The sequence below is a fragment of the Haliotis asinina genome, chromosome 2, assembly GCF_037392515.1.
Source record: "Haliotis asinina isolate JCU_RB_2024 chromosome 2, JCU_Hal_asi_v2, whole genome shotgun sequence".
NCBI lineage: Eukaryota > Metazoa > Mollusca > Gastropoda > Lepetellida > Haliotidae > Haliotis > Haliotis asinina.
This window is the reverse complement of record NC_090281.1, coordinates 86213134-86239726: the sequence shown is the minus strand read 5'-3', so window position 1 is coordinate 86239726 and position 26593 is coordinate 86213134. Positions and strand designations below refer to the sequence as shown.

The 26593-nt window shown below is 40.5% G+C and overlaps 1 protein-coding gene across 1 annotated transcript; it reads left to right on the top strand.

The window, feature by feature from the left end:
* Window positions 1-5212: 5212 nt before the first annotated feature.
* On the top strand, window positions 5213-10025 carry LOC137274510 (Krueppel-like factor 5). Its single transcript, XM_067807733.1, has 4 exons — window positions 5213-5761; window positions 6762-7830; window positions 8381-8440; window positions 8650-10025. Exons 1-4 carry the CDS (start codon window positions 5639-5641, stop codon window positions 8835-8837), a joined length of 1440 nt encoding a protein of 479 aa, XP_067663834.1. The 5' UTR covers window positions 5213-5638; the 3' UTR covers window positions 8838-10025.
* Window positions 10026-26593: the final 16568 nt, after the last annotated feature.

Here is a 26593-nt window from a genome sequence, read left to right as displayed (position 1 = left end):
GCCCTCCTAACTCCGATATGAGTCTGACGAAGGCATGTTTCATTTTTTCAAATCATTAACTGAATTTATCTAGGTAAAAATAGCTAAAAACCGTGATTTCCTGATTTCTTTCTTTGGCAAGAGGTAGACTATATATGTACATGTGTTTATAAGTTATGAACGACCACCTCGAGCACGGCAACAGCTGCCTGACATGGTACCATGATTCATCACAACCGGAAGTAACAGTAAGTCGGTCTCCAACTAGCAGAGAGTTCGGTGATTCACGTGCACATTACCCCTAACCTATGACAGTTTACCTCCATCCTTACTACATTACTGTGACCCCTGGTCCCTTGGAAACACACTGTTCTTGCTCATTACAACACCTACAGTGAGAAATCTACACGCACGCTCTCTACACCCTCGCTTGGCCCTGACCCCTGACCTCACATATGGCGCACAAATGATTCCTCTTTTGTGAAAACATTGCGAAATTCAATAAACTGCTTGATCATTTTGGCAGTCATTAACCTTCCGCCGGTTGTTTGTAGCTAGGTGTCTTACACAGACTCAAGATGTCATGAAAGGTTCTCTCATGAGATATAAATATCGCTAGATCAAATTCTTACATGTCAGTTACAACGCTTTTACTACTATTTCCTTATGAGTCTGCATTTATCTACATGGAATGTCAATTTCGCTTACATGAAAATTTTACAAACAATATCTTAGAGTTTTAAATATTATTTACGATATGAAAACAACTCTACGTATCATATCAAGACATGTGTATATTGTCTTCTCAGAGACTTCTTATAGTTTGTGTGAGAGCTATTCCAAGGAAACCGAAACAATAGACTTTTTTGCTTATTCATACTGCAACCGATTTCGAAAGAGTGCATGTGCACTGAGAGATATATGACAGTAACCACAAGCTAGGATACAAGATGTCCTACAGTTTACCTGTACATTCCGGGTGCATTTGTGAATAAACGTTAAAAGCCAAGAAACGTAGTATGCTATGAGTGTATAATAACTATGCACTGGGTTCCCCTGAAAGGTGCGTGGGCGTTCAGCAGGTAACACATTTCCATTGTGACTGTATTCAGGGTACAAGGGAGGACAAAGGCTGTGTGTATGTACGGAGCAGTTCCTTTACAGATTCATTCACAAGTTAGGCTCGGGTTATATCGATCTTCTACTTTCCTATTTGAAAATTCCCCATAAAGAACTGACGAGGTCAGTCTGTAAGCAGAAATAGTCAGCAGATTCGTTCACACTTAATAACCCTCACCAAAGAAAAAAACTAACTGATCAATAAATATTTGTTACATTTTCGACTGAATATTGACTTGATAATCCACAGATGATCGCTAAATACATTTCTTAACGACAAGACAATACAAACAGAAATATTTGAGATTCTTTTAATATTAGACTCTTTTCTTCTTATTATGTTTACAATGCATATGAAACATATGCACATGTTTGGCTTAAATACGTGATAAGTAGTCAGTTAAGTAGGAGACTCATGTATGTAGGAGATTCATGTAAGTAATCAGTTAAGTACTGTAGCACAGCCATGTAAGTTGATGGTAAAGTAGAGTCATGTCCTTACCTACCTTACTTCCCAGTTTATCTGAATAGGAAAGTAATGTGCCTGCCAATAATTACGTAGCTGAGTAAAGGGGATCTACAAATTAGTTTCACCTGGTGTTGCTGGACCAAACAAACATCAAATCTCGCCGAATGGAATACAGTGGCAGGTACTGTCCCAGGTGAGCTATAAGGTGAGCTGTAAGGTGAGCTAAAGCTGATCTGCGAGAGGACAGCTGATGAAACCTCACACGGGTTGAAACGTGATGAGATAAGAAGATCGAGGCGCATAGTCTTATATATATTCCAGGTCTTATCTGATAAGAAGTTTCGTAGAGCTTGACGTCAAAAGGGCATGTAATGTTTACACAATATTCGCGTCTTCCTGAATGGAATATCATCGATCTCATTTCTCTACACTCTGGAACTGTTGGTCTCTCTCTCGTGTGTGTGTGTGTGTGTGTGTGTGTGTGTGTGTGTGTGTGTGTGTGTGTGTGTGTGTGTGTGTGTGTGTGTGTGTGTGTGTGTGTGTGTGTGTGTGTGTGTGTGTGTGTGTGTGTGTGTGTGTGTTTGTTTGTTTGTATCCTTGTATCCTTGGTTATTGTAATTCTCATTTTCTTCGTAAACATCAAATAGACATTCTGAGTTTGACTCTTTTGACGATTGTCTTGATAATACTTCAGATATCCACCCCACTTTTATCAAAGTTTTTGTAACTTAAGAGAGACGGGCGGGCAGCAACTAACCAGTTCTGTATCACTCACTCACTCAATCTATTGTACCCATCTCACCTTTAACGAGGCCGAAATAAAACTATAGTGTTTGATGTAGCCCAGTGGTAAAGGCGCAGACCCAGGTTCGTTTCCCAGCATGGATACATAGCGTGCAGTCCTTTAGCCCTGATATTGCTGGAATGGTGCTTACAGCAGCGCAAAGGCATACTCACTCTCTTCATAAAAGATAAGTGTTGGTTTCATCTACTAAGCAAGTAAGTTGCTGTTTGGTCTGGTGTCAAAGCCAACCTTGATCGACAAATCTTCTTCTCGTCAAGTTTCGTCGCACAGGTAGCGTGTGACACGTGAATAGTTACCCCAAACAGGGACTAATGACGTGTGACATGTCACTCCAGTTCCTGGTGTAAGAATTCCGTTCCACAATACACATTCATGATCGGACAGAACCAAACTTTTCAGCCAGGCAAGTGAACAAGCCCAGATACAAATATGTACCCAAAACACTTGAATAAGCGTTCATAGATTTGTTATTTACTTCATCCGATAATTTCTACGAAGAATATTTATTTGGTTTTGCCAAGAGGAAAGTCTTTAAAAAAACACAGTCCTGGGAGGTTTGATGTCTGGAACTGACAACTTGCTACGCCTAACGTTTTATGTTTTAATCGTGCTAAAGATTGTGTGGACAAATATATTCACATTTATCGTGTTAATATGTCACTGTTTGATAAGATATGTGGTTACGGGTTAACATGTGTGAGATAGGAGATAGGCCCTAGTTTGGAAAAAAAATATTTATATGAAGGCACTTTTGAAGTTTAAGATAGTAGTACATATTTCTATATTTTGCAGTTTATGAGTCGTATTTTAAACCTGAGCAGTGCAACGCATAGCAGTATAATATAATTTTGTACCTGACGGTTTATAACAGACAGCAGTACAAAAAAACAGGTAGTATGTATAAAAACAACATCGACCACTATTTTGGTACAGTACAGGCCAGCCCAGGTTAGAAGGTACTTAGACTAGCATCTAGTCTTGGAAATATACATATTTGCAGAAATAACCTGTTTATAACAAATAATCATAAAAAAGCCTATAAAGTGTCTTCGTTTTTAGAAACTGTGGAAAGCTGAACTTGCCATCCATATTTTCTAGACCTTCTTCGATATATTTGTTTCAGGGTCTGTATGACATACTATAATTAAGAATAGCAAAATTAGAAGAGCACAATTACGGGGTAGCACAATGCACTATCCAGCGCCATTACTGTACAACCTATTTTGATACACCACAGCAAAGGACTGTACAGTACAATACAGTACAGAACAGTACAGTACAGTAAAGCACGATGCCACACAATACAGTAAGTATAACACACAGCAACACCAAACAGTACACAACAAAACAGTGTAATAGGGTATCATTCGGTATGGCTGGTTCGGCTCTCTACAATTTGTTGCAAGGGAACTTTCTGCGTGTTTTCCAGTCAAAACGACACACGCGTGAACTTTATTCAAACAAAGCGATTTTAACTTTCAAACGGGTATATTTGGTTACAGTAAAACAAACAAAAACTCATTTCCCAAACAACAATTCATTGTCATGGTGAAATATCAGCGCATACTTTCCCCGTGTAAACCGACAATTCAGTGTATTAAAGACACCAGTAGCGCATAGCAGCGATACTAACTGGTTGACAGTAGCGCATAATATACACTGCTCGCTAGTACATTAACCTCGGTAGTATAGGCGTTTAGCTCCTCAAGCGAGTACGTTTGTGTATACAGATTCAGCCCATGAGAAGCGGTTATAAAAAGCCAGCGGCAGTATTCCCCCACCCCCGCACATTTCGCCGAGTACGGCTGATCCTCCGCTCTACCTGACACTAAATAGAATATTATGCAACAACGGAGAAATCCGGATCACTCAGTGCAGTAGTAAGAGTGCAGACCCGCGTCCCTGGCAAACATACAGCACCCGATAACAGCCTATATCAACCACTGTGAAATAACAGCCTTTATCAACCACTGTGTTCCACGCTAGACCTACCAAGGGCATGTTTTGTTTTGCTATGTTATTAAGTTCGATTAATTTTTATTTCATGTTTACTTCTAAATCAACAGTACCTATTATCTGTGAGGTTCGATGAAAAACACGTCCGTTGCTATTCAATATGACAAAATATACAATTACAGATAAAGAAACGACCAACAGGAGCACTGTCAACTTTAGTGTATCAATACTAGTTATAACGGCTACTGACCCAACAAACACAATATTTTCGTGTGAATCGATCGTAGAAATACAAACATAGTTGACTGTAATCACTTCAGTAATTTAATACGCTTAATCATTGCCCAATATCCAAGGTGAGGGGATTATGTGTCATCAGACCCGAGCGAATACAAACACCTGTAAGTCATCTGGGAATTTTCCCTTGTTCTAGCGCTACACAAGCAATCACTTAGTCACGGTTGAGACTCTCTGGTAAACACCCCGAGGCCGACTTTTTTCACTCACACAGAGGCTATAATCTAAGTGATATATTGTCTTTCACGTGAGAAGTTTCGTTCCTTCTGCGTATGTTTTCTGTGATTACTATTGCCATAAGCTATATCATGTGTTTTTAAAATGACTGACGAAAATATATCTGTTGATAAGACTTTATTAAATAGGTCATGAGTTTGTTTATTTGTTTTGATTTTCCTTCTCACGTAACGAGTAGTTGAAAGCTTTCATAACATCCAGTTTAATTTACAACAATGAGAAGGCCACTCAACAAGTGCAGAGCGTTACGTCAATACTGGCGTTGTTTACTACGAGCGCACAGCAGCCATACTGGAATGTTCCCCGACCTGTGACCTTCTGACGTCATCTAATACTCTTCGGCTTTTTCCGTGACGAATCTTCCGGTAAAGCGAGCGCCAGCTGATCGAGAGAGAGCAGGCATACACTGGCTAGAAACTCAGTAAAAGGCTTTGGTTGAGACAGAAATATTGCTAGGTCAGATCAAAACATCCTCAACAAGTTTAAGGAAGATGCAGATACCTGTCAGCGATCGTTTGACCGCTTTAAAGCGCGGATAATAGGCTGGAAACGTGATAAACACTTCTAGCCAGACGGCCAATCAGAGGCAATCATCCAAATATGGAACGAAGCTCCGCCCATAAGGGACTATAAGAGGCATTCATTCATAACTGAGGCCTCATTCTCCGATACTCCTCGTGAGAGACAGTCATAGGAACTACTAGCTTACTAAGCGTGGATACTTGGCGTCTAGTCACTTCTTTTCTAAGTGGGATTACAAATATACCTATCTACATATGGCTGACACCTTGTGCTTACTTCCCCCGGACGCACAACTGTTTGAGGATCAGATCGTGCCCGATACTGACGACTGTTTTCTTCCCCCGACAGAAATTGTTCTACCAAGTCTGCCTGCTAACGTAAGTTTACTTTAATTATCACTGGGAACTTTCTTTTATCTATTGCAAACTTTTAAAGTGTTTATTTCATTAATTGTTTACCTATGGAGTTGAAATTTACAAGCGGAATCCCATTTTAAAGGCTTAAGATTTTTGAATTTAAAATCACGTGTTGGTGTATAGAGAGAGGTGTAACGTCACTCACTTATCAGCGGGTCGGGACCAGTAGTAGGGTAATATATTCAGTTGACCCGAGTTCTTGGAAATGGAGATATGTTTACCGAATGAAATAAGCGAGGTGTCCCGAGGTCTCGGGTGTCGGAGAAATGTACACTATGAACCCATAGTCACGACAGTGTGGTGGTGTGGTGACTTGCAGTAAATGACACGGGACATATTACGCAATACCCACCGAACTTTTTATCACACTTGTTTATGAGTGGACTAGGCAATCACGCAATCGGGAGATATCGGTCATCGATGATTCACAAATAGATAGGGGGTTGTTAGTGTGTACTCGGTGAACCGCGGTACGGGAATGTGTGTGGGCGGCGATCTGCGTATTGGAAACGTCCCGTCCAATCTTTTCTCTCTCGGTATATGAATGAAACACAATTTGCCGCGTAATGCTAGTGATAGAAGTGAGTATCAGGTGTTAAACGGACCTGCGTGACAAGCGGAATAGCACGTAGCTTCACCAACTCGCACCCAACACAATCGGAAAACAAGGCTTAAGCGGAACTGGACTTGATAGTAAAATCTCAAATTCAATTTCCGAAATTCCCCTTTCTCTCAAAGTAGGTTACAACATATATGAGGGGCTACAGGTTTTTAAAGTCGGGAAATAGTAATTGGATCCAGGGATATATGTTGCTATTTCCGGAGATTGAATTTAGCTGAAGTGGCACTACTTCCTTTGTTTTAACACCGTTAGGTTAATTTGCGTTACCTCTTGTCCTCCAAAGCATTCCTATATATAGTAATTTAGTCCAGATATTTATTTCTTCATTATTCCTTATAGGTTAAAGCTGAGTTGGACCGCTACATTCTTGGTCAGGAACTAGAAGGAAAGAAACCAAGGCGGGAAAGCGCTTCGGTCATTGACGAATTTTTCTGTGCTGACCCGTCAAAGGTGCCAGGGTCTCCCGCCAAATCCAGCAACCAGATTCTTCACGAACTGAATCAACTTCGTGCAGGGCTCTTGAACTCCGCCAAACAGCAAATGCTTCAGCTCGTTGACAAGCAAAATTGCTTGGATTCAAACCCGCGCAGGGAAAGCTCATCTATCGTGGATGACTTCTTTGGCTATGTACTGAAGGGTTGTGACAAGGACAGTACGTTTGTGAAGCAAGAGCCGGTGGACCAGACGACTGGAGAGATGTTCAACCTCGACAGCTCCACCGATTACGATAGCGTCATCCCCCAGACGGACGATGATCTCAAGGCTGAAAGTTTGAAAGTGTCTGACTCAATCTGGGAGGACCTTAGAGCCAGCATTAACATGGTAGAAGACAACAATGGGTCAGACAACGTGGAAAACAGACAGAAAAATAAAGAGTCTCCAGTCAAGGAAGAACCCATGGATACGTCCGACAAACCGTCTTGCCAGTTTGAACTGTCTAAAATGTGTGAGGTAAAATCCGAGTCTTTGCAATGTTTGATGAATGATGGACGGTCCCAGAATTCGCCAATGTCTGTTCCCCAGCAGGTGATCTTCACGGAGTCCGAGATCCCTGGCATCAGTGAGCCTAGTGTGACTTTCAATGGGATGTACATCCAGCCTAACCAATATGCCAAAACTGATGTCCCCCAGTACTCAAACTCTAACCACATCGTCCCTGTCTTTCTTCCTACTCCGCCCAACTCACAACCCGCCAGCCCCAGCCAAGACTTTGTACGACGGACCCCTCCACCCCCCTACCCCGGAATGCAAGTCCAGGGGTTGTCCATCCCTATACCGATGCACTCCTCGCCTTGCCAGAGAGGCGTTAAGGTACAGAACACACATCCCGGTTGCTCTACCATCCGCTACAACAGGAAAAACAACCCAGAACTTGAGAAGAGGCGCATCCACTTTTGTGATTTCCCAGGTAAATATGCTTACCGAGCTGCTTTAAGGTTGCATCTGATGAAATCACGTGCCTCAGAAATGCCCAACTCCTCTCCCGTTACGACTTATTCATCAAATATTTGTAGAAACCTCTGCTTTAACAGTGTTAGTTAGTCAAGAAAAAGTGAGTCATAAATAAGTTACTTCATAGCGCCCGAAGCGGCCAGAGCCGCCATGTTGCAAGGCATGACTAAGTGATACTCAGCTGTGACGTAGCCTTGTTTACTACTGTACGACCGCTCTCCTTCGTCAGGGTGACTATGACCTTAGCCATAACCACTACATTGCAATTGGCGATCGATATGCATTGATCTCCCGTTTCTGCCGACTCGCCCGCTGCTTAGCGCTTGAGAACCCTACACCTGTTCAGTACCAGCGATACGTACAGATTTTTAACAGTTTTAGTGGTGGACAGTATTACAAAGATCCCAGTAAAATATATCTGTAGAAAGTGATAAAAGCAGTCGTATGTGTTTTAGCAGTATCTCGTATTTGTTACCATGTCTTATGGTTTGGCCTTTGTTTTCCAGGTTGTCGCAAAGCCTATACCAAGAGCTCGCATCTGAAGGCCCATCAAAGAATACATACAGGTAATTGCTTTTACCATACGGAAACGTCTTCTGAAAATTAACGCCATGAATATTTAAAGTTCCACTTACAGTTTTAATCTGTTCTTTTTTCAGAACTTTGAAGTATTGCATGTGTGGTTTTAAAGATATTCGAGATTTAAACATGTTGTTGCTATTGTTTATTTAATGTTGCAGTTGCAAAGTATTTATGAAGTTCTTTTGTGTTCCAGGCGAGAAGCCCTACAAATGTCACTTCCCCAGTTGTCAATGGCGATTTGCTCGGTCTGATGAACTGACACGTCACATTAGAAAACACACGGGCGCCAAGCCATTCAAGTGTAAAGTCTGCGAACGTTCCTTCGCCCGATCTGACCATCTTGCCTTGCACATGAAAAGACACGAGCCCAAGAGCAAGTGAAGAACCCGACTGGGCTGACCTACTCCTTCCGGTGTGCGCACGCACCGGGCAGCGCCAAGCGTCTGAACCCTTCAGTCACGTGATAGCTGCAACTATGTGATACGTTGAAATAGACAGGGTCGGCGTTGCTGCTGCGACGGTTGCACGAGAAACCGTCTGACCACATCCGCTACGAGCTGTGACAGAAATGAATGCCGGAAGTCACATGCAGCGGAATTCTAAGGACACATTGACGTCATATCCGGTTTCTTACTGGAAACAACTGATCTCATTGAAACTGATATTACAAACGTTTTTATCTTTGACATCGAAAATTTATATTTTGCCAGTATAAACGGCCGCTAGGGATAGCTTTTTTTTATTTGCAGTTTTGCAATTTTATGCACTTCTTAATCCAGTCATTTCATGGGTATTTACTGTTCATACATTCTACTCATCATGATTACTTGGAATGTGCATTAGTGCGAAGCGCTGAAATCGGTGCTATTATTTATGTCAGCCTAAATACAAGAAGGCACCAAGTAGAAACATTGTCTCTACCCGTGTCACCACAGTAACACAGCAGCGCGTGACGTCCGCACACGTCTTTCAGGCCCTCCAGGTTGTGACACAACGGGTGATATTTCAAATGTATCATGTATCATCATACGTTGAAATCCGGGTCACCCTCATAGTGCTATGTGAGGTGATTCAGGTGCATGCACGTGCATCCGAGGCGTTCTCTCAAGATGGTCAAAACTTTAGGTGGACATTTGCCCAAATGATAATAGACTGCAACTCGGTGTTACCGTTATAGAGAACTGTACTGTGCCAAAGATAGACGGTATCACTTTTACCATTCCAAATATGGTGCTATGATGCGCACTGCACGTGCGTATAGGATCTGAACGTGTTCGGATTGTTCTATGTTCATATTGTGAGCATGTTGAATATGTTCAGTCAGTGTTAGATGTCAGCTCTGACGGTGTTCAGCAGTACGTGGTTTACACATTGGTGTGGCGTCGACGCTCTCAGATGTCAATGACAGTTTTAACCTATGTTTGTGATAGAATCTGTTATGTTATGGAAATATGAGTCAAGCCTAAATGAAGGTTTGTTTTCCTATTTTTCTATAATGTTTGGTGAGTTATGTACGATGTGGTGAACGTTTTCAATATACAAAATAATAAAAATACATGAAATATACAATTTGTTTGTCTTCTATGTTGTCACAAATTTTGTGAAATAAAAAAGCACATTGTTTTCAACGGATGGTGGAGCACTATCAGCTAAGGTGTCTTGGTTGCGACATTTTCAAGCAACGATATACACGTACAAAAATGCTGCGAAACATCTCATTTCACATATAAATTTACGGACAATCATCAAAGAGAGTAACGTGCATTATTGTTCTATCACAATTTCAGCAATTTTTGGGTACATGCCCACAATTACATAACTCTCAGTGTCTGAAAAAATATAATTTTGACAGTAAGAAATATACCCGTATACATTGAAAAGGAGCCCCAATCACATGGGGAATTCAGAACCTGGAGAAATCGTCCTGCTTCATTTGGGGCTTTAGTGTTCCTAGGAGGGCTCTGCCATGGGGGAAATGGTGAGTCAGCCTAATAGATAAATAGTAACCTTATATAATTTTAATGGGGTTTCTTTATAAAGTATCATTGACGGGGGCTAACATGAACACTGTGTGCCATGATGGTGGTTCACAAACACTGGCTTATGATCTGACAAGATTCGTGCGACCAACTCTACTTTTAATGATTTCTTCTTAACAGAATATGGCATTGGATTTACAACGTCTTTATTATTTACAACATGACTTCTCTGTGTTACGTCTTGCCACTTCATCAGAAGAATGAGATTTCTGTTCGTGGAAACAGTTATGCATATATTTATGTATTGCTGTCAGGTTCTTTGTCAAAACCGTTCATGCTCGACTTGCTGTTTACTTCAATAATCGGGCACAAAGTCACATAAAGCTATTATACGCATAATGTCTTCTCTTCACAAACGCGTTTTCGCGAATACATGACGTCATCACCGATCAGTGATCACTTTATGTACTTTACACAGCTATTTTGAGTTGAATTCCCAAAGAAGTCTGTGTCTTTGGATACCAAAGAAATCTGTGTCTGTGGATAATGAGGCTGCTTATTATTTGGTGTTGACGTTACATAACTAGTTTTAGAAATTATTTAGCCTTCATGTTCCCCTAGCGAAAACACTCAGCACCACAGAGAAGGGGACGATACAGTGCATTGTCCACCTACACATTTCAACAAAGCCATCTGTTTATTTAAATGGTGCGAAACACCCCACAAATAAAACATGTATAAAACACTGTAAAACAGGATCCATCTAGGAGAAACGTGAGAAAAATATAAAGTTGTTTACACTGTCCAGTTTTGATGTCTACAAGTTGCACGTGACGAAATACTTGTCATCAATGCTATTGCACTGTCATGACTGTTGGCTGACTTTATTCATGCGTGTTCAAACATGCAATTGATGTAATATATGGTAAGAGTTCCTCCCGTTCCCCCATCCCAAATACTGTGAAAATTGGTATGCACTACCCCTGTTCACAAAACGTAACACAACAATTACTAAAGGACTCAAAAAAAACCAACTAAACCCATGTCCTCAGTCAGGCAGGCACCTAATCACCATTGCCCTAAGGTCAGCCGCCTAACTCGCTCAGCAACCGCTACTTCTACGTACCTGTATGTTTCTTCAGTTGAACTAAATAGCATTTAAACAGTACATCAAATTGTTATTGGGAACGATGACTTTACATGCTTGTACGCCCTCGTCACGTCTCAATGACGATGAAGAGACAGGCTGGTCTTGACAACATCTTGTACAGTACCTACCTCACATACCTGAAACAAAACTTTCCAAGGGTAAGAAATAACATCCGGGTCTACCCTAACACATGTTTTGTGTTAATACCAACAAAGAGTAATGCTTGTATACCAAAAGTGAGTGAGTAAGTGTGGTTTTACGCCGCTTTTAGCAATAGTCCAGCAATATCATGGCGGAGGACACCAGAAATGGGCATCATACATTGTACCCATGTGGGGAATCGAATCCTGGTCTTCGGCGTGACAAGTGAACACTTTAAACACTAGGCTACCCTAAAACCATATACCAAAAGAGCTTGACCAACTCTTAACCACCAAACGTATGTCACCTGTTACCTGTTTGCTGAAGGTTTAATTAAGTTCTTTCTATATATTACAGATAATATAATGTTTGAAACTCAAGATACAAGAATAAAATGAAGAAGCAAGAATTTCATGTTTTCATCAACACCCAATAACCTCCATATAGCAGCTATCACATTAGTATTTAACATGATACACCTTATTCTGCAAACACTAACGGGCTTTTCAATATAAAACTGAATTTGTTGCAAGCTTTACAAAGGCAATGGAAACCATAGCCGAGCCATTGCAAACGTTAGGACCAACACACAACTATGTCACAGTATCAGATGCATAAATTATTATACCTTAAACACACTTGGGAAAATGTATTGAATGGGATGAGTTATCTTAAGTTCTTATTGTCTTCCTCTACTGTCTTCTACAAAGCCTAAGAGGATCGTGGTCGTGATCTCTAAATTCGATCGCGGTCAGTCGGTCCACGCGGACAGTTAATGCTATTGTGTATGATCTGTTTCACTCTAACATGTACAGACAGTTTCCAGTATATGTGGTAGGCTCATTGATCATGTAGAGGAAGGACATGGTGGTCGCGAGTGGTCACGATGCTTCAATGAAGGATATAGCCTTTGTCTCGCTCTCAATCAAGAGAACTGGACTTTATCCCATATCGTGTCAGAAACCGGAGGCTCGCATCGCTAATAATGTCGTTAAATTTCATCGAAGTGAATAACAATGGTTATGACGATAAAAATAAACTAATCTTGTCAGATCCGGGTGTAACATAATCAGGCTATTGTACTTTAAATGAGTACTGTTTTACGTCTCGTTTTTCTACTGAAATAACACTGCGGATTAGACCAGGGAAGGTTTCAAACACTGTATCCCTGTGAGGAAACAGGGCCTCCAACGTGGTGATGATGACGACGACAACGACAGTGATGATGATGATGATGATGATGACAACGCGGTTGATGTAATAAGCACGTGTTACTGAATCGCTACCAAGATCAGGAAGCAATCAAACCACCCAGTTTTGGGGACTGCTATTGAAAATCAGTTCATAGATCAAATTTCAGTCATGAATTTTATATAGTGTTTGCTGTTCTTTTCTTTCATGATGGGTTTAGCTGTCATGAGCTACTTTTGTGACGGGCGTATCAAATGGGCGTGTTGCCTATGAATGAATGTATTCTATACAGGAGCAACCGGACTATCATATGACGTCATCAGACTTGGAATGAATCAGAACTTTAACAGCGTGTTACAGTGAATGGTAGTGTTAAGAAGTGTTGAGTTGAACATATTCACAACGTTTCTATTAATATGAAATAGGTAAACCCTAACTAAATATCACACTCATGCGACGTCAAACGCCGTACAATCATTTCATAGACTGGATATCTAACAAAACATCATCGTGGCACCTGAGATTAAAATAAAACGGCCAATATGGAAACATGGAATTGACAACAGAAACTGGCCATGTTCAAACATGTACCCTGCTGTACCCTGTACAACCGCCCTCTACGACCGTACCGATTACGGGTGAGTGAATGAGTGAATGAGTGAGTGAGTGAGTGAGTGAGTGAGTGAGTGGGTGGGTGGGTGGGTGGGTGGGTGGGTGGGTGGGTGAGTGAGTGAGTGGGTGGGTGGGTGGGTGGGTGGGTGGGTGAGTGAGTGAGTGAGTGAGTGAGTGAGTGAGTGAGTGAGTTTCCTGTATTCCAGCAATAGCAGCAGACACGGGCTTGACATTGTACATATATGTGAATGTGAACTCGGACCTTCGGCATGGCGAACAAACTCTTTAACCAGAAGGTTACCCCACTATCCCGTTATCGGCATGAGAACTGTACTTTGTATGAAAGAAACTGTTTTTAATCTGTTCACTTGAATATGATATATGTGATATTGCTGGAATGTTTCTAAAAGCAGCCTTAAACCTTATTCAGTCACTATTAAAGTATCTGAAAATGTGTTACCACTGTCTATCTCATATGCACGGAAAGCTCTACACCAAATTGCTTTTCTATTTTTTATTCATATTCTATATTCGTCCTCAGCTTATTGATTTTTAAATAAATAAAGTTTTATTTAAGTTAAATTTCCATAATGGATCCGCCCCACCGACGTCACCCCAAAGTCCAACCCTAGCTGGGTCGGACCCTGCACTGGCAGCCGTACGTCAGACTGCTATCCTTCTGCCCTCTGGGGTCATGTAGACATAATGACAGTATGAAGCCTGGTCGTGTTACTGATGGGCTTGGGCGGATATTCCAGACCGCTGTCACAATAGAAATCGTGCAGTAATATGCAACAAAACATCGCATCTAGACCTGGTCCAAACTGGAGACGTCCCGGAACTTATTGTAGACACAGGGGAATAAATTGGTAAACACCGGTCTGTTTACTTAACACTGCCAAATGTTTAAGAATTCAGAGCACAGTTAATTGACAGTTTCAACAGTGATCAGGCTTGTATAAAAATCCTCTACCTCAAAAGGGACTACTTTCTCGTTTGCGTGACATAACGTGGATTCATTTCGTTGCCCTTGGCAACCGGTATCCTTTTCATTTCACCTTTTTGTAAGCCCCACACAGGTGAGTGCGCGAGATGTATGCTCACCTGCAAAACTCAGCTGATCGCAGTATAAAGTTACATATCAATTTAAAAAAATAACATTTATCATTTTAAGACATTGAAATCAGCGGTGCTCAAAATATGAATCAATGTATGTATGCATATGAGCTAGTGTGTGTTAGTGTGTTAGTGTGTTAGTGTGTGTGTGTGTGTTAGTGTGTGTGTGTGTGTGCGCGCGCGCGCATGAGTATGTAGTAATAATGATTTACTTTTCACTTCACCCTGAATTGAATACTTATTGATCAAAACTACTATTGCCTTTCATTTCTTATCTAGTTTTGTCAGTAAGGATTCGTAATGATTATTTTAAGGATCATTCAGCTATATATTCCAGCTATAAGACGGCAGTCTGTAGGTAATCGAGTAATCAAGTGATCAAGAGCATGACCACCAATCTATGCATCTGGGATAGGGAGTCATGTGTCAACCACATCAGCGAGCCTGACCACCCGATCCCTTTAGATGTCTCTTACGGCAAGCATGGCTTGCTGAAGACGAATTCTAATGCGGATCTTCACTGGTGGTACGCCCATGTCTGGCTGATAGTGGTTGAAAATGAAAATAACAACAAAATGCTGCGTCAGTGGTGATGGTTTTGATGTAGATGTCACAGTTGCACCTTGAACCTGAAGCTTGCAGTCTAATTGAAACTGTTACCAGCTAGGTAGAATTTGGAGAATGTATATAAATTTTGGTCACCCCGAGTTTTCGAGTTCATAACTCAATTTTAACATTTTTTGTTCAAGTTCAGTTTTCAAATATTATCATGCATTTTCAAAGATGCAAATTGAGCAATATCACCTATGTACAGACTATCAAACAAACATATCCTCGAAAGTCCATGCAAGTCTAGCTTATGTGGCCAGTCTAGTTTACCACAGTTTCAAGAATAACAAAATTCTCTGGGCACCTTTTCATTATATATTATTTCTACAATTTGCGAGCCGTTTTTCTGTGAAATATGTTAATTTCAGAGACCCGGATGTTAGTCTTGTTACTCCGTTGAAATGTGCATTACAAATTCTCCTGCATTCAGATTAGTATAGCCACAAGGTCTATATTCAACACATGTAATTACGTATAGGAGATTTACGGTTTAATGGTTTCCATGCTATACACATTTTTACGAAAAATACAAGCATTTTGTGATATTCAGCTTTACTTAGGATGCATCGTATCAGGAAATAACCAATCAGGTGACCCACTACTAAAACACTTCCTTTATTTTCTGAACAGCCGTGATAATATGTTTCAGTTGTTATGCTAAGTGGTGTAATTTATGCTTACACATTCGTGTGGCACTCGAGGCTCTAGCACGGCAATTATTCAGAAGGGTATCTATGGCAGCTGAAAACGAGAGGGGATTGGTAACATTACCCGCTTGTTAAACTGGTGTTGTTGCCGCCAATGATCTAGATATGCTTTGCGAACACCAGGTGTCATGTGATTCATAAACTCATGACACAGATGCCATCGTACTTTGGACTCCGCGTTAAGTAGAGCCGGTTTTCTGATGACTATGGGGACAGTGGGGTAGCTTAGTGATTCAAGAGTTCTCTCGTTTCGCCGAAAGCCCAGGGACAATATGTGAGGCCTATTAGTTGTGTCCCCCATGTGATATTGCTGAAATATTGCTAAAGGTGCCGTAACACCCAACACACTCACTCACTCTTATTACTATGGAGGTTTCATCTGCATTTACGAGTTTCATGAAACACTTGAGGCATATCGCACATTGAGAAATCTTATACAATAATGTATGAAGATGGATTCAGGACAACTAAACATTATTTTTTACCTATTGATGAGAAAGGCAGTGTGGTACTTTATCACACATGTGTCCTACAAGGATCTCATTTTATTCGCCTCCATTGGATAATCGTGACCTCGCACAGGTCAACCCTGAAAGTCACGCTGGAACGTATTGGAAACCTTATACAATAATGTATGAAGATGGATTCAGGACAACTAAACATTATTTTTTACCTATTGATGAGAAAGGCAGTGTGGTACTTTATCACACGTGTCCTACAAGGATCTCATTTTATTCGCCTTCACTGGATAATCGTGACCTCGCACAGGTCAACCCTGAAGGTCACGCTGGAACGTATTTTTCATCCATCACCATATATCTACGAGAATACAACCTTTGAAACTAAAGAGGGGTTTCTACTTCGTTCTGCATTCCATGTTCACAGATCTACTTCAGGGTATTCAAAGCCACAGGATATATCCATTTGCCATATGAATTCAGAAGCTAGACAGTCCAGGGCATCATGGCCAATGAGAATACTTGTTAACATCCGAGTTGGAATTGATTGATCTACATCTGCCCATACATTGCTCAAGTGACGACTTACGACATCGGGTTGTCTTGTTTAATGCGTGTCAAAGATGGTTAGAGAGGCATGTAATCTAAATGGCACCACTTCTTTCAATTTTAATTACTTTTAATCCGTGTTTAATAGCTAGTCCTGTTTTTTTTTCATCTAAAGCATTAATTTACAGTGAATGTCAGTAGCTTGTTTCGAAGTTAGAACCCATCAGGATGTTGATGTCCGATGTCCAGTGCCCGTTGTGCAGTGTCCATTCTCCAGTGTCCGTTTGTGCAGTGTCCGTTGTTCAGTGTCCGCTGTACAGTGTCCGTTGTGCAGTGTCTGCTCTAAAGTGTCCGTTGTCCATTATCTAGTGTCCGTTGTCCAGTGACCAGTGCCCGCTGTCCACTGTCCGTTGTGCAGTGTCCGGTGTCCAGTGTCTGTTGTGCAGTGTCGCGTGTCCGTTGTCCAGTGTCTAGTGTCCGCTGCCCAATGGCCGTTGTCCGATGTCTAGAGCTTGTTGTCCGTTGTCCAGTGCCTAGTGGCTGTTGTACGGTGTCTAATGCCCGTTGTCCAGTGTCCACTGTCAAGCGTCCGTTGTCCGGTGCACGTTGTCCAGAGTCCGGTGTCCAATATCTAGTGACCGTTGTCAGGGAAAGGACCTATCTGTACCAAAAACGAGCATAGTGTTGGTACACACGAAGAAAGTACATACTCGGCAGAAACAAAGGGATTATGTTTTGCACTCTTGTACAAAGTGTGTCATCAGAGTCATACGGAGTGAGTTAGTGGACTAATCATTTGGGGAAGGCCGGAAGGGGGATGCCACTGATTGTTCCATAGACAAGGTACACGAGGAGTGAATGAGTGGTTAAGGAGGGAGGTAGTGAGAGTCACTTGGTGTAAAGGACAAGAAACAAGGAAGGATGACGATAGACAGACATGCTTCATAGAGCATGCAACAGGCATGTAACCTAGCAACCATGTATAGTGCATCCACTGAATCTAGAGGTTGTTTCATGGTACAGTTGTTGTATATACAGTAGTGTATTAATAAGTCCCATTAATTTAAATAATCGATGATTGGTCAGTGACTAAAGAACAAGCAATAGATCATGTTTTCTCATTTTGGAACTCGAGTTTGTTCAGCAATACACAAGGTTTGTTTGACATCTTTGATAGGCATTCTAGAAGTTGAGTACAGTGAAGAATGAGGACTATGATTTATGGATATACAACTTCTTTTATTCAGAGAGTGCGACGTTTCGACATAGATACTAATGTCGTTGTCTAGCAAATGGTGGAGGTTACGTAGCTTGTTGAAGGTGCAAGAGGGGAGTGATGACCTGAGCTGTTCTTGGTGATGAGCTATGGTGTTGAGGGTTAGGGCTTTCATGTTACGGTGGTGCTGAATTCTTTCTTTGACAAGGAGGTGAGGGGCTTTCTTGGCGGCTGGTGAGGTGATCGGGCTCCTCATTTGGAGACCTTTGGGAATGATGCGTAGATCCCGGCATCTCATGAGAAAGGTGAGGTGGTTGCTTGACGACATTAGTATCTATGTCGAAACGTCGCACTCGCTGAATAAAGAAGTTGTATATCCATAAATCATAGTCTTCATTCTTCAAGGTTTGTTTTGTCTGTGTAAGCTGTCATAAGCACTACAAGATCGTTACAAGTCATGATTTAATTCATCTAAAAGACATTTATATTCCAACATACTATATAGTCAGCCGTTAAATATGTGAAATTTGTAATTGCATTTTGTGCAATTTGCAAAAAATAATCCAAATTACTATATGTTTTTTCTTTATTTTTGAACGCATTGTTTGCATTGTGGGCATCAACTAAAATAACATGAACATGACGTTAACCAATTATTTCCGATGATTGATCGGTTGTAATGGACCAATCTTCAATCATTTTAACCCAGTTCCGAACACTAATACTAGTGTACAGCGTCTGTGTTGAAACAAAGCAAGCAGCAATGTCATTGTGTGGTTAAACATACTATGTCTCACATGACGATATCGAACGTAATGTAATTACTCTCTACATAGTTTGCATGTATCTACCCCAGGATACCTTTCATGTAATGACTTTACACAGCCTGTATAGAAACCGCCTTCAATGAACTCCATCTTACGTTGGTTGTACGGGTAGTCTGCGATGTATAGATCTGTAATACCTGTCAATAAGTAGGTTACAGTGGTCGTCTGTAATGCTTCCACATGTGTGCCTGTAAGTCACCTACAAACACCTTTATACAAATTGTGGCCTATATGGAAGTTGCATACAATGATTTTCTTTAATGGCCATATGTCTATACACGAGCGGCAATGGGCTTCTGGAAATATCTTTCAAAGCCTGTATGTAAGTAGCCCATGATGACCTTATGGAATAACCTTCCCTGGCTTGTAACACTGTAGCCCATGATGACATTCTGGAATGACTTTAGGTAACCTGTAAATTAGGAACCCACAATGACCTTCTAGAATGATCTTACGTAACCTGCAACTTAGTAGCCCAATAAGACCGTCTGGAATGACCATACGAAGTCCTTATATTAGTAGCCCGTGATGACTTTCTGGAATGACCTTACGTAGACTGTAAACCAGTAGCCCATGATGACCTTCTGGAATGACCATACGAAGTCTTTAAATCAGTAGCCTGTGATGACCTTCTGCAATGACCTTACGCTGTAAATTAGTAGCTCATGATGACCCTCTTGAATGGCCTTACGTGGCCTGTTATTCAGTAGCCTGCGATGACCCTCTGGAATGACCTTGTGCGTACTGTATGTGAGTAGCCCACGATAAATCTAGTTAATGAACTTACATAGCCTGTCGGAATTACGCGTAAACGATATACGACAAGTTCTACACTGAAGATACCCTCCTATTTGTGGCCCAGAGTCCCTGCAGACTATATACATGTCATGTTGACCGGCTGTGTTTCCAGGAGGATATAACGCTATAAATACCAAGCAGTCAGTATAGGCCTGATACCTGCTCAGGTGAAGATGTGGGTGGCACAGCCATAATGACATGCACTAAATGACCTGTCTGATTGTTACTGTAAACACTTTTTGTGTCAATGCTGTTTCTCTCCCAAAAATAACAGATATAAAGAGATCTTCTCAATGTATTGTTATGCCAGGGGGTCACTAGCTAATGTCCCTTGGAGCTCCGAGCGATTGGAGGCGGGGGTGTATGATGTTTGTGAATATGCGTGTATGGTAACGTGGGCTAACCTGACACGCCAGGATGATGAGATACTGTTCCATTGTCCTGGGTAAAGGGCATCGGCGTGTGTCGCTACCAGGGACCTAGGGGATAATTGAAGAGAGGTCGTGTTTTATTCTTCGAAAACCCCATATTTCAAATGCCGCTTGAAAACCTGGAATGTGTCAAACATATTATGGGGTCTTTAACTTAAGCGTTCGTTTAGTAGATAATCCATCACTACAACGCGGTTTGTGCGAGTACAGAAACATTTGTGTCATCTGTCGTATCAGGTCGGGGTTTTCTTTATACGTAGAATGTTGTAATATACCCAAAATCGAACGTCACAACTAAATCATAATTAATAGTTTCACAGGTATCTAAAAATGACTAATTATGTGAATTCGTAACCCACAAAACAGAATGCCCGTCGGTGATTGCATTGCAATAGACTGACTACAACCAGTTGAATGTTATCAGTGCAATAACAACACCACACTGTCAAAGATTGCTATTCCAACTCATGATGCTATGTCGCCTTTCCTGTAACGTTCAGTTACAAATATAACCATTATGACAGAGACTGGGGGTACACAGGGGTGTTGACTTAGCCCTTATCTTTTCTTATCAAGTACACGACTTTCACAATGATGTCCATTAGTAACACGTTATACACTGCACGCACGGAACTGGAAACAAGGGTATACAAAATACACGTTCGTGACTCCAACGCTGGGTATACCATGGAAAATCAATCAGTGAGCGAGTCCTGCTCACCTTCCGGAACTTCAAAAGCTGTCTATATATACGGCTTAGTCATCGCCGTCACCTCTTTTCGTGCCGTTTGGTAATTTATGTGTTTTCACCTTGTCGGCGTTTTGAGGGCTGTAAAACAGGGGGAATGAGATACATCCTGTCTCGAAAGCTAGGTCCCTCTGTATACAGGTCAGGGCTGTTGTTCTGTGTCGACAAGCTAGGTCCCTCTGTATGCAGGTCAGCGCTGTTGTTGGGGGTACCTGTTCACTGTTAGACCAACTGAGTGAGATTTTATTGCCTGAATTTTAGTACGTCTTTTTTTTGTTATTGGCAATATATTTTTTTAAAAGTTCACTTTTAGGTACAATGATTTTTTTTATTCTGTTAATTTCGCTAAGATGTATAATCTGATGAACTTTAAACATATTTCACTTAATGTTTAACCTTAAAAATCATTTTACAAAAACAAACATTATCAAATTATCAAAAAATATCAAATGAACGTCCTGGCTGAGTGATTTAGTTTATAAAGGTAGCGGTTCAGTGGGGACTATTGGAAAAAAATTAATTTGCAGATGCATGTCCTCCAGCATGATTCAAATACTGCATATCTATTCTGCAGAAACATTTGCATTAACGACAAGGTGTAGAATATGCCCACAAGCACCAAGGTGTTTTGCAAAAACCTTTTTTGCCTTTTTTTAAGTAATTTTCCATATATTGTAAAAATTAAATCAAAGATATTTATTCTGTGAGTGCAGATTAACTGACAGTCCAGATGAGTTTGTTTACATGATATCTCTAGGTTGGGGGGTTGTAGTATTCAGTGATAGATATTTCAAAGTTGTCCTCTCTCAGCCAGATTTTGTCAAAACAGATCTTTCACATAGCCAGGGTGCTATTTGGCTAACAGGAGTTAGTGTTTTGATAACCATTAGTCCAAATGAGTCATAGTTTCTTTCAACAAAAAGCTCAGTTGGTGAGATTCGTGAAATTTGTATTAAAGTGAGACACAATATTTTTTTAAAGATTTGAGGAAATGCTCAGTTAGTGACATTAGTGACATCTGTATGAAGGTGAGATACATTGATTTTATATTAATATTGATATGAATTTCACGAAATGCTCAATTAGTGATAGTAGTGAAATGATTTCAACTAGTCCAAGATTACTTATGCAAAAATATTTATTATTCCAAGCACAAACATGTAGGCCTCTCGTTAAAAAAAAGACGAAAACTGGACTGCACAGATAAATTTTGTACTTGACAAAGTGTCACCAATGATAAATTGTTCAAGGAGTTACAAATACCAATTATCAAGAAAAATCATGTTTACCCAATACCGTTGAACTTTGGAATTCTTTGCTTGAAGACTTCAGACATGTACAATCCCTAAGTGAACTCAATAACAGGGTTACATCATATTGTAATACTTTGAATTCATTTGGGTCATACATGAACTGTAGGCTACAATAAGAATGCAGTGATTCAAATACCTAAAAGGTAAGTATATATTTCAGATAATCCATCATGTACTTGGGGTGCTGCCTTCGAGGACACCCTTCATTATCATTCTGTATGCCCCAACTATGACGCTATAAGAAACGATTTATTTTATTTCAAACATGGATATAACATAAATGATGCTCCGTATCAGGTAACTTCGAATTACCCAGATCGATAAATTATGATATTATCAAATCAGTACGTAACTTTATTATCAGTTTTAATTTTTCATCTGGCTCTTTGCAGAAACTATTTTATGCTTAATGTAATTTATGGTATCATGTACATGTGTAATCAAGTTATGAAATGCAAGTCGCAAAAATGTTATTTTTATTTCTCTGTAGAGGCATAAATATAAGCTGTTTGCTTCTTTGCTGATCCAGTTCTGAACAATATATCAGAAATAAATATGTTTGAACATATGTCTAAAATGTTAACATTGCTAAAACACAAGCACATAACTGCATGCATCTTAAATCGTGTCGCATTGTAGATGTAGCCCTTAAACAAAGGTTCACACTTCAGTAATGCTACCTGAGTCGCATCTCTCACCTAGCAACGTTGTTTTAACAAGACGTTTTTGGTAAGACTCTGTCTAAGTGAGAGTGAACCAATTCAGAAGGGCAGTAGGTGGGTAAGGAGGGAAAGTCATCTGTGCAGGGTTTTTTTTCCAGGAGCAAATTATTACCACTGACTCTGGCACACAAACTCTCCATCCTTAAAGAAAAGAAATAATTTTTTTAAAAAACAGACGGATATGAAATAACTTTTTACATGCATTTCCTTTACCACCACGCAAGAAGGCGAAGTTTAGGCGTGTTTGCTAAAAAGGTCAACAACCTTATAAGAAACATTCTCCCATATTTACGAGGGATTACGACCTGACATGATCAAGACCAATTACATGTAATGAATGAGTGACAGATGGTGACGACTTTACACGCTCAGGCTACTAAAGACAAGGTAAAGCCCTCGAGCTAAGCGTATTTCCCCGAAGTCAATAATTTCACAAGAGAAAAGTGAATATTTCGTCATAATTCATCGCGTATATGTAGGTACGCGACAGAACGGAACGTCACGTGACCTCACCGCTCAGTACGAAAGGAAAGAATGTTTTGCCTTCTGGTAACATTGAGGAACATTACTTTTAATTGCTGTCAAAATGTCCCCTTACCCTGTCCTTTTCGGCCATAGCGGAGATTCCAAACATTCTGGAGAGTCATATTTAAATCGTGTTATAGAGAGCAAGTTGCCTATAGAAATGAACTAATAGACCTGCCCCAAGTTTCTAGTGAATGTTAGGTCCGTGCATGTGTAATACTGCCTTATGGTAGGCGAGTCTAAGTAAACGGACAGAACTCAGTCTTTATACGTACACCTTGTTTGTTTGTTTTTTTTCCATTTCTGTTAATACATTTAGAAATTAAGATTTAAAATAAATGCTATCAGCTTAGAGACTTATGCAAGTCTAAAGTATGTAGCTTTGAAATGAACACATCTGTGGCGTGATATGCGTCAATACACAGCAGATTGCTCACAGCAAAAGAAATTTGATAATTATTTATAGTAAAGTATGTTATCTGCAATACTTGGTTTTATTTTAAAATATGTTAGTGTCTTTGAAACCATCATCAACGGTCTCTAAGGTTATTTTATATGGTTTTGTGCGGCATTCAGCAGTATTTCAGAAATATCTCCTCGCTGGACACTATAGTCTCGTACAGACCCTGAAGTATAAATATCCAAGAAAGCCAACGCAAGTCTAGAAAATGTGGCAAGTCTAGATTTCCATAGCCCTTAGTCTAGGGACACTAGAAATGTGACTGATGAATTGTACCAGTGCAGGGAATCAAAGTAAGGGTTTCGGCGTGACTGCCGAACGCTTTAACCACTAGTCTACTACGGGTTTGACATTTGGAATTTAGTGTCTATAATATCCAAGACATGTACAATGTACATGCGCCCTTTGACATTGATCAAGCAAACCTTGCAGGTTATATTTCTATGTACAATCGTATTCCTGTCCGTGGTAAGGCCTCTTTAATATGCAATATGGGTAAGGCTACATAATCATGTTACTACGTATTCCCTTTCATGGCACATAGAAGGTAATACCACAGGAATTGATATTATGTTGCAGTAGAAATCCTAGTCATATTAATATGTCATTACGTATATCATATTATTGCAGATTTTCTAGACATACCAACATATATACAACATTCGGACATGCGAACGAGTGATTATTTTCACTCTACATGGAGAAATATAGACCCAGTCCCAGTCTATACACAGAGATGTCACTGTTAACTTTGTACAACGTACACAGTTATTAAAAAATGCACAAATAGCCAAACTCTTTTCATTTATTTACCCACATGAACAACAAATAAATACGAATATAAATACGTCTATCTCGCAGTCCCTAAATCACATCATTTTCCATTCCATTCAGCCCATTTTGTGATTCCAGATCCGTACATGGTGCAAGTCTAGATTTTCCTCAGGTTCTCATCTCCCGTCACTCTGAGATTCATTTTCAGTTTAAATGGAATCATTTATTTCTATCAAAGGTTTACATATTCAGGAGCAAGCGCTAATGAAATAAGAATAGTCACGCCCGATCATCTAATATAGTATCTTTTTAACATGTAGACCTTTGCTTAATCATCCAGAATATCAAGAAGAAGAAGAATAACAAAAAGCTCTCCATAGATCTATGTGTGTTCTATTACAGGATTATATTATATGACATTATATAAAGGCAGCTCAAGCCTTTGTTGTCCACATTACAAACTTTTCCATTTCAACCTAGCCTGTCTCACAGTCCCTGAACCACATCACATTCCCAGATGCCTTTAGCCGTCTCTACAAAGCTAAAGCCCTGAAGCAAATCGAGATTTCAGGTTACGAGTTTCTCGTCCCCCAGGGATTGTTTTCCATTTAAATGGGTTTGTTTGCTACTATTAAAATAATACATATTCACAGACTGTGCATTAGTCTAGTTACAACCGGGTATGATTTTTATACGAAAATGTCAAACATGCGCCATACGACTTGCCGGATATTGTTTGACTAGGGTAAATTTCAATATTCAAGGTCTCAGTAAAGCTTACAGAAAGTGTTAGATAGATATCTAGAGGTTGTTTCCTGTAGCATCAGAGACAAGAATTATGTCTGATGGCCCTATCATGTTGACTTGCACATATGCTTCCATTGTCGTGCCTTTGCGTGTGTATATGACGCTCACGTGCACCTTATCAATAAACACGTTATCATTGTTAATTGATAGATTCACAAACACTTGTTGATGATGTAGGTAGACTCGAAGAATGGACACTGTTTGTTTTATGGTTATGGAAATGACTTCTGTAGCTAATATCTAACTCAGGATGAACATAGTAGGGACTTCTAATTCCCTAGAAAATATAGATGTTTATGCCAACTTGCTTGCAAGCCACACCATGTGTACATTTTCTTTAATACATGCGTATACACGTCTGTTAGATAGGTATGGATGCATATTAAATATCTCAGAAACAACAAACATATTTTGTCTTGTACACATGAATTGCACATGAAGTGTTGGCCATGAGATACGGAAGATATAGGATGTACACACTGCCCAGGCAGGCAGGCAGGCAGGCAGGCAGGCAGGCACGCAGGCAGGCAGGCACGCAGGCAGGCAGGCAGGCACGCACGCACGCACGCACGCACGCACGCACGCACGCCGGGATAACGTGGTCAGACATGATGACGTCATTGGTTGATGGATGTCATCGTATCCCAGTAACGTAGATCTGTATTCAAGATGTCACTCACTGGCTTGCCTGCTCCAGACTCGATTATTTACAGACTGCAGGAATATACCTGGAAATTGCTGAGTGCGGCGCAAAACACTAACAAACAAACACCTCCAAATTAATGTTGCTGGAATATTGTCTAAAGCGGCCAAAAACATCTGCACATTCGCGACGGATGCATTACTTGCTCGCCCACTAAAGGAAAATAAATATCCGGAAAGGTATGTGCACATGTACGTTCACTAAAACTGCATCGCTGTATACAAATCACGTGACGTCTAGACGAGTTGCCGGTCGCGTTATTTCAACCATGAGTGAACAATGCCTTATTCACAAACATCCA